The following is a 19,405-nucleotide window of genomic DNA, read 5'->3' as shown; positions in this document are numbered from 1 at the left end:
CACACCAGAAGGAGTTCTGAGATAATCATTCAAGAAAGAGTACAATGGGCCAAGATTCTCTGATATTGAGAAGAATAGGAGGTAATTTCCTAATGTATAAAATTCTCAGAAGGTATTGGTAATTGTTGAGAAGTTGTTTTTTTATAAATCTGGGAAATTTAGGTCTCAGAGACCTGTGGATATTCAATGAGTACATTCAAAAGGGCATTGGGGCAGAACCTGTCACAATGGATAGTAAATGTGTAAAATAAGCTGTAATGAAGGGCAGCCAGAATGAATAACATAAAGTTGGGCAAAATAGATCTTTAATCCCTACAACTAAAGATCAGATAGTTTAACTTTGGTTGTGGTGAAACTTCTAGAAACAGGTGGATTGATTAGGAAGAGTTGGCATCGATCTTTAAATACATTTACTAACTTGCTGGATTTTTTTCCAGGAGATAATAGAAAGAGTCAATGAGGGTAATGCTGTTAACTTGGATTTCCAGGAAGACATTTAATACAATGCCATAGAACAAACTTAAGGAAAGTTATAGGTCATGATATAAAAGCAACATGCGTACAAAATTAACTGATGATAGAAAAACAGAATGATGGTCTATGATAACAAAGTGTGAAGCTGGATGAACACAGCAGACAAGCAGCATCTTAGGAGCACAAAAGCTGACGTTTCAGGCCTAGACCCTTCATCAGAGAGGGGGATGGGGAGATGGTTCTGAAATGAATAGGGAGAGAGGGGGAGGTGGACCGAAGATGGATAGAGGAATTTTTTTTGGGCTGGAGGAAGTTGGGATTATTCCCTTTGAATAGGAGGTTGAGAAATGATTTAATAGAGGTGTCCTAAATTGTGAATGAGCCAGACATCGTACATAGGGAGAAGTTGTTCCTGTTCATAAAAGGAAAAAGAATGAGAGGGCATAGATATAAAGTGATGGGAGGGAACAGTTAAGGCATGGAATGCACTGTCTCTACAGGTGGTGAAAACAGGTTCAATTGAGGCATTCAAGAGGGCATTGGATGGTTATTTGGACTGACATGGTGTGCCAGAGTAAGGGGAAAGGCAGGAAGTTAGCACTCAGACATAGAACCAGTAACGCATGATGGGTCAAATGGCCACCACCTGTGCTGTAACAATTCTGTGATTCTGTAATTCAAAATAAATGACCTATAAAAATAAAGGTTATTTTGACAATTTCTTTCCTGCTTTTCACACTTTGAGTGTCTGCTGCATTTATGTTATGATGTGGAGGTGCCGATGTTGGACTGGGATGAATAAGGTCAGAAGTCACATGACACCAGGTTATAGTCCCACATGTTTATTTGAAATCACAAGCTTTCGAAGCACTGCTCCTTTGTCACCCAGCAAAGTTACAGCACTCCGAAAGCAAGTGATTTCAAATAAACCTGTTAGACTATAACCTGGTGTTGTGTGACTTCTGAGCTTGCATTTATTTTACTCAATGCGTACCCCACATTCAGCCCGAAGCGAAGGCCTGAAGGAAGATTGTTTGTTTGGCCCCTTCAGCTGGGAGTCATTGTGCAAACAGAAGAGACTGACATTTAAAGGAACATGAGGGGCCTGCAGGAAATAGGCTCATCTATTTTGTTCCCTGTTAAGAATTTGGTATCTCTCAAAGAACATGTTTCAGACTCAGACCCATTTTGATTACACAGTTTGAACAAGCAATTGCGTTTGGAACAATTGCAGCTGGAAATGCTTTTCACTAACCTCTGCACTGCCATTGAGTTGAGGTTAATACTTTTGCTTCTTTCTCATACTCTGGATTCCTCTGGATTATGCAGGAAATGCATCAGAAAAATGGGCCATTTGATCCAACTCATTTATGCAGTTTTTCCCTGCTCCATTCAAGCTCCTCCCATCTTTCTTCCTCCAAAACTATCCTCATACCCCTCTTTTCCTTTCTGCCTCATATATTTGTCTCGCTTTCCCATAAATTCTTCTATTGTATTGACTTCAGCCACTCCTTGTACTTGTGAATCCCAGTTTCATCACTCTTTGGGTGAAGAATTTTCTTCTGAATTTCCAATTGGATTTTTTTGTTGATTGCCTTGTATGCAAACAAATGAATTAAGACCAGAAGCAGACCATGTTGGCCCTTGAACAGCCTGTGTCTTTGGATAAGATCATGGTTGATCTGATTGTGATATCAATGCCACGTTCCTGTCTAACCCAAAGAAACAAAGAAACCTACAGCACAGGAACAGGCCCTTCGGCCCCTCCAAGCCTGCGCCAATCAAGATCCTCTGTCTAACGTGTCATCTATTTTCTAACGGTCTGTGTCCGTTTGCTCCCCACCCATCCATGTACCTGTCCAAATATATCTTAAAAGATGCTAACGTGTCTGCGTCTTACACCTCCACTGGCAACGCGTTCCAGGCACCCACCACCCTCTGTGTAAAAGAACTTTCCACGCATATCTCCCTTAAACTTTCCTCCTCTCACATTGAACTCGTGACCCCTAGTAATTGAGTCCCCCACTCTGGGGGGGGGGAAAAGCTTCTTGCTATCCACCCTGTCTATACCCCTCATGATTTTGTAGACCTCAATCAGGTCCCTCCTCAATCTCCATCCTTCTAATGAAAATAATCCTAATCTACTCAACCTCTCTTCATAGCTAGCACCCTCCATACCAGGCAACATCCTGGTGAACCTCCTGTGCACCCTCTCCAAAGCATCCACATCCTTTTGGTAATGTGGCGACCAGAACTGCACACTGTACTCCAAATGTGGCCAAACCAAAGTCCTATACAACTGCAACATGACCTGCCAACTCTTGTACTCAATACCCCGCCCAATGAAGGAAAGCATGCAATATGCCTTTTTGACCACCCTATTGTCCTGCGTTGTCACCTTCAGGGAACAATGGACCTGAACACCCAGATCTCTCTGTTCATCAATTTTCCCTAAGACTTTTCCATTTACTGTATAGTTCGCCCTTGAATTTGATCTTCCAAAATGCATCACCTCACATTTGCCCGGATTGAACGCCATCTGCCATTTATCTGCCCAACTCTCCAGCCTATCTATATTCTGCTGTAATCTCTGACAGTCCCCTTCACTATCAGCTACTCCACCAATCTTAGTGTCATCAGCAAACTTGCTGATCAGACCACCTACACCTTCCTCCAGATCATTTACATATATCACAAACAACAGTGGTCCCAGCACAGATCCCTGTGGAACACCACTGGTTACAGGTCTCCAATTTGAGAAACTCCCTTCTACTACTACCCTATGTCTCCTGTTGCCCAGCCAGTTTTTTATCCAACTAGCTAGCACACCCTGGACCCCATGTGACTTCACTTTCTCCATCAGCCTGCCATGGGGACCTTATCAAACGCCTTACTGAAGTCCATGTATGACATCTACAGCCTTTCCCTCGTCAATCAACTTTGTCATGTCCTCAAAGAATTCTATTAAGTTGGTAAGACGTGACCTTCCCTTACAAAACCATGTTGCCTATCACTGATAAGCCCATTTTCTTCCAAATGGGAATAGATCCTATCCCTCAGTATCTTCTCCAGTAGCTTCCCTACCACTGACGTCAGGCTCACCGGTCAATAATTACCTGGATTATCCTTGCTGCCCTTCTTAGACAAGGGGAGAGCATTAGCAAGTCTCCAGTCTTCTGGGACCTCACCCGTGTCTAAGGATGCTGCAAAGATATCTGTTAAGGCCCGGCTATTTCCTCTCTCGCGTCCCTCAGTAACCTGGGATAGATCCCATCCGGACCTGGGGACTTGTCCACCTTAATGTCTTTTAGGATACCTAACACTTCCTCCTTCCTTATGTCAACTTGAACTAGAGTAAGCAAACATCTATCCCTAACCTCAACATCCGTCATGTCCCTCTCCTTGGTGAATACCGATGCAAAGTACTCGTTAAGAATGTAACCCAGTTTCTCTGAATCAGCGCATAACTTTCCTTCTTTGTCCTTAAGTGGGCCAATCCTTTCTCTAGTTACCCTTTTGCTCTTTATAAACGAATAAAAGGCTTTGGGATTTTCCTTAACTATGTTTGTCAGCAATATCTCATGTCCTCTCTTAGCCCTCTTAATCCCTCGTTTCAGATTCGCTCTACATTCCCGATAACCCAGATTAAAACATTTTACTTCCTTATTAGCCATGAATCAATCTTCCTCTGCATTAAAATGTTCAACGACCCTGTCTTCACTGCTGTCCAGAGAAGAGGTTCACAGACTCGTTAAATTGAGAGAAAAAGATTCTCTTGACATTCACTTTAAATGGAAGGTCTACTTATTTTTAAACCGTGTGCTTACTTCTAGTTTCTCCCTCAAAGGGAAACATCCTTTCAATATCCAGCCTGTTAAATACCTTCATGATCATATATCTTTTTATAAGATCACAGCTCATTCTGTTAAATTCCAATGGATACAGCACCAGCCAAATCACTTTCTCCTCATAAAATAACTCTACTTCACCCAGGTATCATTCAGATTGATTGATGTGTTGATACCAATAGTTCTACTTTTCACCGTAAGCATTATTATCTTGGTATCCACTCTGTCACACCTTCCAGAATTATAAAGACCCGTTACGTTACCCCTCAGCCCTTTTTTCCCACCAGCAAAGAAATGCAGCCTGTTTAAGTCTTGCTGTGTATACCCACACATTTATGGTATCATCCTTGCGAGTGCTGTCTGCAGATAAATAAAATGATCATTAGGAATGGTGCACTTGACGGTTGCAAAAAATGTCAGGGTGGGAGATCACTAAATTGTTTTATTATCCATTAACTCAGTGCCACTACTTTCAAACTGAGAGTTCAAATTGACACGTGGTAACACACGAGAGAAAGCTTTAAGATATCCCCTCTATTGCAATATCCAAGTAGCTGGGTTTTGTAATGACCTTGAAATGTGTGAGTTAACCTTGTTACATTGGTGTTGACTGTGCTGTGAATAACCTGCTTGGATGCAGAGTGTTGACTATGTTTCTAAACAAATTCAGTGTAGATGCTTACTTAGGTAAACTGTTGGGCATCTGTTTTTGTCGTGAAGGCTGTTTTCTTTTTACTGCTTGTAACAATAATGTAACTAATTCTGTTATGAATTTAAATTATAGAACTTAGCCTTGTGGTGAAATTGGTATTATATCTGAAAGTACATGATTAATGATTTGATAGTAAATTAAATTCCACATTTGTTTCAGTTTGAAACATTTTTATTCAATCTTGGGAATAAATTAAGTGAAATACTTTAATGAATACAGGACAGTATTTTTGAAGCACCATCTTGCAGATGTCATATTAAACTAAAGCTTTGGGTATGCCTTCCATTGATATAAGAAAACCTGTTCTCACAATTTGTTTGAGCAGAACAGGAGAGTTCACCACCAGTGTTCTGACCAATATTTATGTCTCAGCCAAGATCAGTAAACAGTGGATAGGATCAGATTTGTTTAAATTGCAGTTCCTTTCTAATAGAGTTTATTTTTCTCGTAAATATTCTCCCTTCCCAACCCATAAATTGTGAATTAATAGCTTGAAGAGTTAACACATTTTTAAGCATTTGCTTGTACAGGAAGTTTTAAAGTAAACTCCATTTGTCTTTCTTCCAGTGAAGGGCATCCCTCACCCAGAACTGAATTGCTCCACAACATTGATTCGTTGTTTGTTGATAATTCTCCATGTAAGTGTAACATTCCGAAGATATTTTCTGCTCTTGCTATAAGTCAGCGTGCAGTGCCCTTAGCTGTGAGGGACTTTACATGGGCTAATAATTTCCTGCCAAAGTGAACTTTAGACTGCATATTTGCATCACTAAGATGACCTATTTCTAACTCTGCCACTTTGTCCAACTTCATCCCATCTCTGCTCAGCTGCTACATAAACCCTACTTCATGCCTTTGACACTTCTAGACACGACTATTCCCACACACTGCTGGCTGGTCCGCATTCTGGCCTTCATAATCTTGAAGTCATCCAAAACTCTGCTGCTGTGTCTGAATTCACACTTAGTCTGTTCACCTGTCACTTTGAACTCGTTGACCTACTTTGACTCAAGGTCAAGTAATAATTGATTTTGGAATTCTCAACCTTACTTGTTCTTTTTCCCATGCCCTTTCCTTTCTCTATTGCTGTTCAGTAATTTTCTGCACCCTCCAAGAAACCTAGATCATCTAATTCGGGCCTCTAGTTTGAAATACTGCACCTTTGGAGACTTTGAGCTCTTTAATTTCTTTTTCTGCCTCACATTCCTCTGTTAAAACTCTTCTTAAAATGAATCTGTGTGGTCAAGTAAGGGACCTTCAGTCTTCCCTTCTGTAGTTTATGACATCAGTTTGGTATCACCAAATCAAATCAGTTATTGTTATTTATCTCATCCACCATATGGTTTTTGCATTTTTTTCTGCATTGTGGTTCTTCAGCTCCTTATCTCTAAACTGCATGTTAGTTCTGCAATGTGTACTTTTGGTTTGAAATAACTGCTTTATAAGATGGTTGGCGTTTACACACTGGGAGAATGTTGACCACAAGCTGGCTAAATGTAGCCAATTTGACTTATATTGAAAATTTCAACTTTGCTTTGAGTTGTACCTATTTACCTAAAACAGAGGAAAATGGTCTAATTTCCCACTGTAGTAAGCTGCATCGATGATCTATGACTACAGTCATGCTATGATTCATGTATTCAGAACAGTATGGGAATCTTTACACATCTGACTGCTTCCTATCAGATTTCTAAGCTTGTCAGAATAAGCCCAGCTCTCACATGGAGGGAATAAAAACCGAAAGAACTGCAGATGTTGTAAATCAAGAACAAAAACAAAGTTGCTGGAAAAGCTCAGCAGGTCTGGCAGCATCTGGGAAGGAGAAAACAGAGTTAATGTTTTGGGCTCTGAGGAAGGGTTACCGGACCCGAAACATTAACTCTGTTTTTTCATTCACAGATGCTGCCAGACCTGCTGAGCTTTTCCAGCAACTTTGTTATTGCTCCTCATACAGGGGGAATTGCGTATATTGAAAGTTTCTTCAAGATATTTCATTGCTAGTCATTTAGCACATCTAAACTCACATAATCAGGACAAACATACAGTGTAATTGTTTTCAGGTTGTTCTTTATTATAACAGGGTAGAATAATTAAATTTAGTAGAATACCCTGTCAAGTTCCAGACTGAAATTACACCACTCGGTGTGTACTATTATTATGGATTTGGAAAGTTAGGAAGTATTAACTTGGAAGTAATATTCTAAACTAACTTTATTTCTTGTATACCAATTCTTAAAACTCAGGCATCAGAGACTTATTTTTTAATTTAAAGGGCAGGGTATTTAAATAACTTGATACCTTTTAAAAACCAGCAGAGAATAAGTGAAAAAGACAATGAGGGGGAGAAGATGAAATATAAGGGTAGTCATATAAAAGAAGATTGCAAGAGTTTTTTTTTAGGTATCTAAATGGTAAGAGAGAGGCAAGACCTGGCATTCAACCACTGGAAAATGAGGTTGGAGAAGTAGTAATGGGGAACAAAGGAACTAAGGAGAAGGTGCTGGGGAGTTGAAAGTCTGAATATGAATAAATCCATTTGAATCCATATCTGGTCCACCTGAATATGGACCAAATGGATTACAACTCTGAGTCCTGAAGGAGATAGCTGTGGGGATTGTAGAGGAATTGGTGATGAGTTTTCAGGAATCATGGAACTCCAGGAGGGTCATAGAGGACTGGAAAATGGTTAATGTAACACTCCCAATTAAAAAGGGAAAAGCACAGAAGACAGGAAGCTATATGTCAGTTAGCTTGATCTCAATCATTAGTAAAATTTTAGAGTCAGCTATTAAGGATGAGATTGTGGAGTACTTAGAAGCGCATGATAACAAAGCTGTGCTGACTCTGGTCTATGTTAAGGGGCGGTCATGCCTGACAAATCTATTAGAATTCTTTGAGGCAGTAATGAGCAAGTTAGACAAGGGAGAGCTAGTGGACGTGACCTATTTGGATCTCCAGAGGCCTTTGACAAAGTGCCACACAGGAGGCTGCTAAATAAGATAAGAGCCCATGGTGTTAGGGGCAAGGTGCTGGTATGGCTGTCTACCAGAAGGTAGAGAATGGGTTTAAAAGGGTATTTTTCAGCATGGCAATCAGTGACTAGTTGAGTTCTGCAGAAGTCTATGTTGGGAACACAACTATTCATGTTATACATTAATGATCTGGATGAAGGAACTGAGGGCATTGTTGTTAATTTTGCAGATGGCAAATAGATGGTTGGAGGGGCAGATGGTGTTGAGGAAGTAAGGACAGTGCAGAAGGACTTGGAAGTGGCAGATTGGAATATAACTTAGGAAAGTATGAGATTATGCACTTGAGTAGGAAGAATAGAGGCATAGGCTATTTTCTAAATGCGGGAAAGCTTTGAAATTCTGAAGCACACAGTGACTTGGGAGTCTTAGTTCAGGATTCTTTTAAGGTTAATGAGCAGGTTCACTTGGCAGGTGGGAAGATAATGTTAGCATTCATTTTGAGAGGGCTAGAATACAAGAGCAGATATGTATTGCTGAGGCCGTCTTGTGCAATATTGTAATATTGCAATATCTGAGCAGTTTTGGGCCCTGTATCTGAGGAAGGATGTGCTTCCCTTGGAGGGGGTCCAGAGGAGGTTTACAAGAATGATCCCAGGGATGAAGAGCTTGTCATTTAAGGAATAGTTGAGCACTCTGGTTTTGTACTCAATAGAGCTTAGAAGGATGAGAGGGTGCCTTATTGAAACTTAGAGAGTGGACGTGGAGATGATCTATCCGCTAGTAGGAGAGACTAGGACCTAAGGGCACAGCTTCAGAGTTGAGGGACGATCTTTTAGAGCTGAGATAAGGAGGAATTTTTTCAACCAGAAGATGGTGAATCTTTGGAATTCATTGCTACAAAAGCAGTGGAGGCCAAGTCACTGAATGTATTTAAGACAGAAATACAGGTGCTTGATTGGCCAGGGGATCAAGGATAATGTGGAGAAGGTGGGAGAGGCTGGAGCAAAGGAGATGTATCCAAGAGTACTGAAGGTAATGAGAGTGAAAGGTACAGAGGTTCTGACTAAAATTGTCTGACCTTCCTTAGAATTAGTGGTGTTGCCAGAAGGCTGGAGAATTGTAAGTATTGCAGCCTCATTTGAAAAGGATGTAAGGATAAGCCCAGCAACTGCAGGTCACTCAGTAATTTAAACTCTTTGGTGGAGAAGCTTATGGAAATGATAATTTGGGACAAAATTAATGACTACTTGGGCAACTCATAGAATTCCTACAGGTTGGAAACAGGCTATTCGGCCCAGCACTGACTCTCTGAAGAGCATCCCATCCAGACCCATCCTACTACCCTATCCCTGTTACCCTGCATTTCCCCAGACTAACCAACCTAGCCTGCATACCCCTGAACACTATGGGCAATTTAGCATGGCCTAACTTGCACATCTTTGGACTGTGATAGAAAACTGGAGCACCAGAGGAAACCCATACTGACATGGGGAGAATGTTCAAACTCCACACAGACAGTCACCTATGGCTGGAATCAAACCAAGGTGCCTGGCACTATAAGGCAGCAGTGCTGGTCACTGAGTCCCTGTGCCACCCTAATTGTAGTTAATAAGGAGAGCTAGCAATGATTTAAGGGAAAATCAGGTTAAACTAAATTAGAGAGGATGAGGCTAGTGATGTTGATATGGTGCACATGGAATTATAGAAAACATTTGAAAAAATGCTGGCTGGTGAATTTTAATGAGCAATGGTATAGTTCATGGAATATACAGCACAGAAGCAACATTCTAATGTATTTAGCTGAAGTTGTGATGCATAGTTGTTTTCCAGACTGGGGAAAGATTTATAGAGGAGGCCCTCAGGGATTGGTGTTAGTTTCTAGCTCATCCTGATGTATATTAACGTTCTGGACCTTGATGCTCAGGGCATAGTTTCAAAAATTGCGAATGATTTAAAACTTGCAAGTATTGTGAACCATGGTATAAAGCTTGAAAGTGATGTGGACCGTATGGCCATAAAAATATGGAGAAGTGATTCAATTTGGTGAGAGATTGCAGAAATAATATAAGTTAAAGGGTACAGTTTTAAAGGGGGTAGGGTGGTTAGAAATCTTGAAGCAGAGTGGTAGTGACCTCTTGGTCAGTGGGTGCAGTTTCAAGCCCCACTTACTCCAGAGATGTGTTGTAACACAATCTGAACAGGGTGATTTAAAATAGGGATGCAGGAACAGAGGGACCTGGATGTCTATGTGCATGAGCCATTGAAGTGACAGGACAGCTTGAGAGCACAGTAAAAAGTGTATGATTGTTTTAACCAATCTGTGCTTCTTTGATTCTTCTGAATTTGAGATATGAGAAGTTCTGAACTGTGGGGACTGAAAAAGCAGCAGCTTGTTATGGTAGCTGTAAGCTGTCTAGACAGCAAGCAGGTGCTTCTATTTTCCTCCAAAGACAATCTCTCTCCCGGGGCAGAGATAAGAGGTTTGTCTTTGTCCGATTCCTAATTTGTCTTGACTTAACTCTTAGTTAGCTGTAGGTGTCTAATGACTGACCTTGCCTTATCTCCCCAGGAGTGGGCAATCCTACTTTTTTGATCGTTATACAGAGGCTGTTGCTGGAAAACACGCATAAATGGACATTACTGAGACAGTGATGAACTCTCCTCCTACTGTAATGTAGCATTGTATGAAGTCAGAAGGATTATGATCCCAAACAATGCCATGTTTATGTTACTATCTGGGAAGGGATCAGCAACCTTTCTTTGAAGTAGGCAAAATATGAGGTCCAGGTTATACAAAGGGAATAAAGCCACACAATTCTAGTTTTGAACAAACAGCAATAACTTTGCATTACCATTCTGAATTTGTACTGTAATCTACTATATAGATGCACAACTTGTCTTCAAATATTCCAAAGTAAGTATGAGACAAATATGGATAACAGACAAATTTGTTAAACATCCCACAAAACACATCAAATTGTAAATGAAATTGTGACAGATCCCTGAAAAGTCTCAGTAACTACATCCCCTGCCCCTGCAAATATTAGTGACACTGTTGGCCATCAAATCTCATTACAACTTTGCAATAGATTCCACTTCTTTCATTTCAGAGTACTAGCTTCATAGTTTGCTCAAAAGCTACTTCTCCAGATTTTACCTCAACAACTGCTCGCACTCTAGTTGTTTCCCTTTCTTTCCTAGTATACGCTTCCCTAAATTCAGGATCCTACCTAGTAACACTGACTCTCATCTGCACGTCTATAGCTTTTCACAGACAACAGGTTAGAAGCAGCACCTCCCCTGCGTTTTCTTTTCAGGATACTAATCTTGCTCAACTTTGCAAGCAAATATTGCTTGTGGACCTTCTAAACCCCTTGTCAGCAGTACAACCAACAGCACTTGCCCTAGACAGACCCTGCTTCTGGCTCTCACTCTAAATGGGTTGAATTTTATTAGAAATTGATGCTGTCAGTTTTGACAAGTTTTATGAAGGGTTTCTCTCTTCAAAGCATGAGAAATATTACTTGCTAACTTCACAAACTCTCATAATTACCTGGGTAGAATGGGCGACACGGGGGCTCAGTGGTTAGCACTACAGCCTCACAGCGCCAGGGACTCAGGTTCGATTCCAGCCTCGGGCGACTGTCTGTGTGGAGTTTGCACATTCTCCCCGTGTCTGTGTGGATTTCCTCCGGGTGCTCCAGTTTCCTCCCACAGTCCGAAGATGTGCAGGTTAGGTAGATTGGTCATGTAAATTGCCCATAGTGTTCAGGGGTGTGTGGGTTATAGGGGGATGGGTCTGGGTAGGATGCTTCAAGGGGCAGTGTGGATTTGTTGGGCTGAAGGGCCTATTTCCACACTGTAGGTAATGTAATGTAATCTAATCTAATCTGGACCCAATTTCCCTACTAACCCCACTTGCCCTCAGTGCTGCCTACTTACTCACTCACCTGAGTACACCTCCCTACCATTCCCATACCTGTACCAGCACTAACAGCTGTGCCAGCCACATTCATGTCACTCAATCCCACCCCGTGTCTCATTCCAGAAGGGAAAAAGCCCACAATAGAGCATAAAGAGCCAAGGCCGGTGGTGGGTTACTGGAAATTCAACTCGTCTTTTCCCCATGAGATTATCTGTGCCTAAGTTCCTGAACTTATATAAGAGAATTGCTGTGCCAGACCCCATGACTGAAGGAGGTCTCCCTTGACTTGACTGAAGGCTACTCCCTGTAGACTTTGAGAGATGCCCTTTTGGTGGATGCACATGCAACATGTTTGCCATGTAGGCATCTAACATCTGGTGTAGGTATTACAGTGACATACACTGTACTGTACTGCAGTATAAGTAACCCCCCCTTGATTGGTGCCTACTACCAACCTCGACAAGCTGCCTGGTTTTGTGTCTGCGCTAAAAGGCAAGCCGAGATTGAAGTACTGTGAGCCATTGAGCTGTGGCTAAGAGGGAAGACAGGACAAGATATGGCACAGTAAGGCAGAGATGTTGTGAGCATCAAAGTAAGTAAAAAGTGATTGAGCACAAAAGCAGCTCACAAGCAGCCCTGAGATGTACCCTGGTCAAATCCTTGAGTTGGGTAGCTCTCAGTAAGTGCAAAGTGTTTTTGAAACAGCATGACAATGCTAGGTGGTAGTGCATTCTAAAACAGTATTGAAGTGCAGAGCTGTATTGGACATAGGTCGGAGATGTGCCCTGAAGGTTCGGGAAGCCTCGTACCTGTTGACGCCAATCTCTGTGGATGGGAGTACGAGTGGTTGCTGCCCACAGAGTGCGCCCTGAGATGGTAGTGACTGCTATCTACCATGGAGAGCTGGAGGAGCCAGTGGTGAGCTGGAATTACCAAATTACTACTTCCAACTTTGGGGAATTATCACCGTCGAGTTTCTATCTGGTGGCTGAGAGAATGAGAACCTGCATTTAAATGAGGTGAGATGAGCCAATAATGAGATGCTAATGTATGCAAATAGACCTCTTGCCACTCACTAGTCAGAATCTTGTCTTGCCTTTCATTACCTAGGTGAAAAATAAGACTCTTTCTCATTGTCTTGAAGCTCCTCACTACCTGCCTCACATGGTTTTCCCAAATTTCTCACTAATGCCCAAGTCATTCAAAAAGATTCTGCCCATTCTCTCTCTCAGTCAATGACTCTATTGCCCTTGAGCTGCTCATCAGTGACCCTTGAATGTTTTTAGTGACCTACTGAAAGCCTTGAAACAAGCCCTCCTCTTGTTGCTACATGGAATTGAACTTAACAACATTCCAGTTAAATGTCTGGTCCCTGAATGTCACAATTCTCACATTGCTGGCTCCTATACAGTTAAAAAGGATGCAATGAAGAAAGGGATTAATTACCCCTGCACTCTGTGAAGAAAGCTTCAAAACAGGACAATGAACCTAATAATACAAGTTCATACCATAAATTCCAAAAAATCGTTGATCACACAGATGTATAAATATCTCTACATATGTACATTTTTGAACATAGTATAGATAAACATTTTATTTACCAACTGGAATTATTGTACTAATGAATCCATAAAAGCTAACTTAAACAACAGTGAGTACAGCTAAAAAGTGGGAATAGCAGGATTTAAACACCATAGCATGAACACAATTCAATAACAATATTTTCTTCTGCCCTGTCTTTAAACTCTGGAAAAGACATCAACAATTACACTGTGTTTTTCATCATCTTCACATAGTCAATCAAATGCAGTGGAGGTACAAAGTTTTGTTTAGAAACATGTTGACTAGCTTGTACTTATATTTTCTGTCCTTGGTTTTCAACATTTCTGACCTGACTGCAAAGCAATACCCAGATGTCCTTTTTTCTTCACGTGCAAGCATTTTCATCATGTTATGTGATACAAAGGATTTTTGCGTGTTTTTTAATTTGCCTACATAAAAAAGATTTCTTCTTACTTCTGTCTTTTAATGATAAAGATATCCTTTCACTGGGCCTTTTAAGTGTGATGATACTATGGCTTTAATAGGTATATTTTGTCCTTTTTTTAATGAGGATCGGTTGAGACAGAAGTGATGAGCCGCCTGCTCAATGCCAATAGAATAAACAGATCGTGAGGCCTTGTTTTTTTTAAGTTGGAATAATAGAAACAGCCTGAATGAGTGGGATCAAGTTCCCATAGAGCCAGGACTTCTAGTTTTAGCTTTCTGCAGTTGCTGGTGTCTTGGAGCTGGATGTGGAAGCTCTTATTCGTTTCTCTGTTACAGCTAAAAGCTGGGGCTCTTTACCTGCTGCTAGGATTGCATTTGAACATAGAACATTACAGCACAGTACAGGCCCTTCGGCCCTCGATGTTGTGCCGACCTGTCATACCAATCTCAAGCCCATCTAACCTACACTATTCCATGTACGTCCATATGCTTATCCAATGACGACTTAAATGTACCTAAAGTTGGCGAATCTACTACCGTTGCAGGCAAAGCGTTCCATTCCCTTACTACTCTGAGTAAAGAAACTACCTCTGACATCTGTCCTATATCTTTCACCCCTCAATTTAAAGCTATGCCCCCTTGTGCTCGCCGTCACCATCCTAGGAAAAAGGCTCTCCCTATCCACCCTATCTAACCCTCTGATTATTTTATATGTTTCAATTAAGTCACCTCTCAACCTTCTTCTCTCTAATGAAAACAGCCTCAAGTCCCTCAGCCTTTCCTTGTAAGACCTTCCCTCCATACCAGGCAACATCCTAGTAAGTCTCCTCTGCACCCTTTCCAAAGCTTCCACATCCTTCTTATAATGCGGTGACCAGAACTGTACACAATACTCCAAGTGTGGCCGCACCAGAGTTTTGTTCAGCTGCAGCATAACCTCTTGGTTCCGGAACTCGATCCCTCTATTAATAAAAGCTAAAACACTGTATGCCTTCTTAACAGCCCTGTCAACCCGGGTGGCAACTTTCAAGGATCTGTGTACATGGACATCGAGATCTCTCTGCTCATCTACACTACTACACTACTAAGAATCTTACCATTAGCCCTGTACTTTGCCTTCCGGTTACTCCTACCAAAGTGCATCACCTCACACTTGTCTGCATTAAACTCCATTTGCCACCTCTCAGACTATCTATTTTACTGAATTTGCCTTTGCAAACAGTGTGTTTATGAGATGTTACGGCATTGGAACGGTTAGTGGTTGTCAATATATATTATTTTGCAAGCATCTTGACAGTGTTACAGTTAAGCCAATTTTCTTTTGTTTTTATTTTGTCTGAATTTTAACTGTAGTGTAAAAATAAAGTATGTTTTACCTAAAGTCGAGTAGTTTGACCAATCAAATTGCATTTGGAACACAAAGCCTTACACTTACCTTTGAAGTGAGAAACGAGTTAGAGTCCAGGCTGTCGTCTTAAGATATTTTGAGGGGCTTTGTTCTGGTCTTCTACGTTTGTTCACCATGGAGAGCAGGTATATCTGACAACCGGCTTCATTATCATCTCCCTCAATTTCATTGTTGTTTCAGATGAATAAAGCTTCACTGAGGAAGTTGTGCTGTCTTTGCTAGCCAATCTCTAGTTTATCTGAGCCTTTTACACCCACTAATTTTCTTCCCACTGAGGCTTGAAAAGTAAAATCTTCAGATCCATTTATTACAGTTTTTTCCCTAAACAATTCTTTACCCTTTTCCTTTCTAAATCCTTTTAAAATTTGTTGATGTTTCCATTTACCTTAACAACTGCCTGACTGTCTTTGTTTCAGAGTCATCGGCAGACGCTGATACAAGTTTAACATCTTCACACTGGCATTCTGTTCATTTCAGTATTTTTATTTTGTGGTTACTGATAGCTGCTCAGATACTCTCTACTTTATCATCAATTCCTCAGTGGTTTCTGTAAGATTTTCCATAGCTGTTTTCAAAATGTGGATCTGCTCTTCTGGACTGCATATCTCATCTTTTACGTTCTCAACACTGTCTACCAGAGTTCAAAGCTTTAATTGCTGTTTTCCAAGATAACATTCCTGCAGTTCTTCAGTCTGAACTTCTAATTCTGTATTCAAACAACTGCTCTGATTTATCAACAATTCCTTCTGCTGTTCAAGATATACATTGAGACCCTTCAGAACCATTTTTCACAATATGCCTGTTACTTGAAGTTCATCAAGCTATACTTGAAGCTGCTTCTTGGTTGAACTTATTACTGTAAGTTTGTCACTTATGTTCTGGGCTCTCATTCAAAATGTTTTACCTCAAATGACCTGTGCTCGAGTGTTGTCACCAGTTTGTGCTTTGCATTAGCAACTTCTCAGTCAGATATGAAAGTTAGTTCTATACACTAATCAGTTTTTCTTTAGCAGAGCCTGGCTCCTGATGCCATCTTTGACATTGTCCAGGCCTTGTCCTTTTTCCACAGCAAAATCTGTTTTTTGCACCTCCGCTGGCTGCTTTGAACTTTTCAGAGATGCTAAGAATTTCAAACCTGCCAAATGTTGCCTGTTATTTTCTCCAAGCTTCAAAATGTAGACTGTCAACAATTTGCACAGTAACAATTCTATCTACTAAGTCACTTTTTAAAGGAACAGGTTAAAAAATCTCAAAATGCCTCTTAATACTTTGTCTTTCATCAAACTATCTGAAACACAAATTGTACCATCAATGATTATTAGTGACTAATGTGTTCAAGTGGCTCTTGAAATATGAATTTATTTGTGTTGTTGGATTAAAGGAACACTTCTCCCATAGAGGCAAAACTTCAATAAAGCGCATGGGATTGGGGGGAGTGTATTGAGATGGATAGGAAACTGGCAGAGAGGGAACAAAGAGTCGAGATTAATGGATCCTTTTCAAATTGGCAGGCAGTAATTTGGTGCCACGGGGATTGGTGCTGGGACTCTAGCTATTCGCAGTTTCATTATCATCATTATTATAGAATCCCTACAGTGTGGAAACACGCCCTTTGTCCTAACAAGTCCACACTGACCCTCAGATCATCCCACCCAGACCTATTCCCAGATAACCCACCTGATCTACACATCTCTGAACACTATGGTCAATTTAGCATGGCCAATCCACCTAGCCTGCACATATTTAGACTGTGGGAGGAAACTGGAGTACCCAGAGGAAACCCACACAGACAATGTGCAAACTCCACGCAGATAGTCACCCGAGATTGAAATAATGATATGGATGCGGTAACAAAATGTAACATCTCCAAGTTTGCAGATAATACCAAGTTGGGTGGGAGGGTGAACTGTGATGAGGGTGCAGAGACCCTTCAGCATGATCTGGACAGGTTGGATGAGTGGGAAAATCAATGGCAGATGCTGTATAATTTGGATAAATGTGAGATTTTTCATTTTGGAAGCAAAAACAAGAAGGCAGATTACTACCTAAATGGCTGTGAATTGGGAGAGGGGAGTGTGCAGAGTGACCTGGGTGTCCTTGTGCACCAGTCGCTGAAGGTAAGCATGCAGATGCAGCAGGCAGTAAAGCAGGCAAATGGTTCGTTGGCCTTCATTGTGAGAGGCTGAGTACAGGAGCAGGGATGTATTGATGCAGTTATACAGGGCCTTGGTGAGGCCACACCTAGAATATTGTGTGCAGTTTTGGTCTCCTTTTCTGCTCTTGCTCTTGAGGGAGTGCAGAGAAGATTTATCAGGCTGATTCCAGGGATGGCACGACTGACGTATGAGGAGAGATTGAATTGGTTGGGATTGTTTTCGCTAGAGCTCAGATGAATGAGGGGGTACCTCATTGAGTCTTATAAAATTATATCAGGACAAGACAGGGTGGATGCAGGGAGGATGTTCCCAGTGGTGGGTGCATTCAGAACCAGGAGTCACAGTATGAGGATTTACGGAAGACCATTTAGGATAGAGATGAGGGAGACATTTCTTCACCCAAAGAGTGGTGAACCTGTGGAATTCATTACCACAGGAAATTGTTGATGCTAAAACATTGAATCCAGGCGTGGCAGGTTGTAAAGAAGGCAAATGGTATGTTGGCCTTCATTATGAGAGGTTTTGAGTACAGGAGCAGGGATGTTTTGTTACAGTGATACAGGGCCTTGTTGAGGCTACACCTGAAATATTGTGTGCAATATTTCAGATATAGCATAGCACTTGAGTTGGGTGGGATCAAAGGTTAATGGGAGAAAGCAAGATTAGGCTATTGAATTGGACAATCAGCCATGATCATCATGAAAGGTGGAGCAGGCTTGAAGGGACGAATGGCCTCCTCCTGCTCCTATCTTCTATGTTTCTATCTTAATGATCTCCAGAAACCTGACCCACCAATAATATTCAGGGAAGTATTCCCTTGATTCTCCGCAGCCCTCATTCTTGAAGATTTGGACGCAACACAGTTCACCTGCACCATTGTTACTGTTTAAAGCCATTTCTTTACTAGTGCTCCTTTAGCTATTTTATTAGTCCCACCAGTTTACCATTCTGCAGCTAAGAATTTGTTTTTATTTGCCTTTTTCATGATAATGAAGACATACTGGTTTCCTTATATTCAGTGCTGTAAATTCTATTGACTGAGCTGGTTTTACTTAGTTATATATGCCAAGCTTTCCTTAGGCCAGTTTATGCTTTCTCATTTCTTCTTCTCTTTGAACTTCTCTTTCTCTTTCCTTATCATTTTTCTCCATTGCCAACTTCTCTCCCTGAAGTTAAAGTCCCAAGATTCACTTTTCTCTTTCAATTTAATTTTTGCATTCCTGTTTCCAGTAACCTGCTTCTTCTACAATTGATGCAACTCAGGCTTTGTTCCACCTGGGTTAAACAATTCTTCAAATCATATGCACTGTGCTATTACCTTAAATAAATCTGCTTTCTTACCTTAAATAAATCTGCTTTCTTAACCCTTGCTTTTAACTCCAACTTTAACTTTTCTGCCAATGCTATTAGCTTACCTTTGGTTAACGTTTGTAACTCATTGAGAAAAATTGTAGCAACTGACAAAGCCGTTTTAGTTTTCAATAATTATAGTAAAAACTGCCACGAAAAGTTTATCAAACTTGCACGCTAGGTCCTGGCACTTTTATTTTTTTCTGTGGATTTAAAACACTGCAAGAGCCCCCTAAGTATGTTCTGATGTCAGACAAAACACATTTGTTAAAAACTGGCTAAGCATTGGTCATGTTTTTTAAAGTATATAATGCGAGACTTACAGTACTAAGAGAAAAAAAGGTACAAGATTCCACAGTCCTGAGCAAACTGCAATAAAATTTGCTATACAAATTTAGTACGGTAGCGCACCCTAACATATATTTATTCATGCACCCTTTATTCTAATTTCTCAGTGTGGACATGAACAACGCAAATTATGATTGAACGCCCCACAAAACTCATGAAGTAGAAAATGCAGTCAAGACAAATCACACTGATTTCCTAGCAAACCCGAGATGTTAGCGACACT

The 19,405-nt window shown here is 40.9% G+C and overlaps 1 protein-coding gene across 1 annotated transcript in view; it reads left to right on the top strand.

Moving 5' to 3' along the window:
- arsb (arylsulfatase B) overlaps window positions 1-19,405 on the top strand; it is an 89,780-nt gene that overhangs the window by 52,733 nt on the left and 17,642 nt on the right. Inside the window, exon 6 of the mRNA XM_048525060.2 lies at window positions 5,602-5,672. Coding sequence (XP_048381017.1) covers window positions 5,602-5,672 — 71 coding nt within the window. The remainder of the gene's footprint in view (window positions 1-5,601; window positions 5,673-19,405) is intronic.

Source organism: Stegostoma tigrinum, chromosome 3, assembly GCF_030684315.1.
Source record: "Stegostoma tigrinum isolate sSteTig4 chromosome 3, sSteTig4.hap1, whole genome shotgun sequence".
In the NCBI taxonomy this organism is placed as follows: domain Eukaryota; kingdom Metazoa; phylum Chordata; class Chondrichthyes; order Orectolobiformes; family Stegostomatidae; genus Stegostoma; species Stegostoma tigrinum.
The sequence above is the reverse complement of the archived record's forward strand: the minus strand, read 5'-3'. Positions and strand labels throughout refer to the sequence as shown.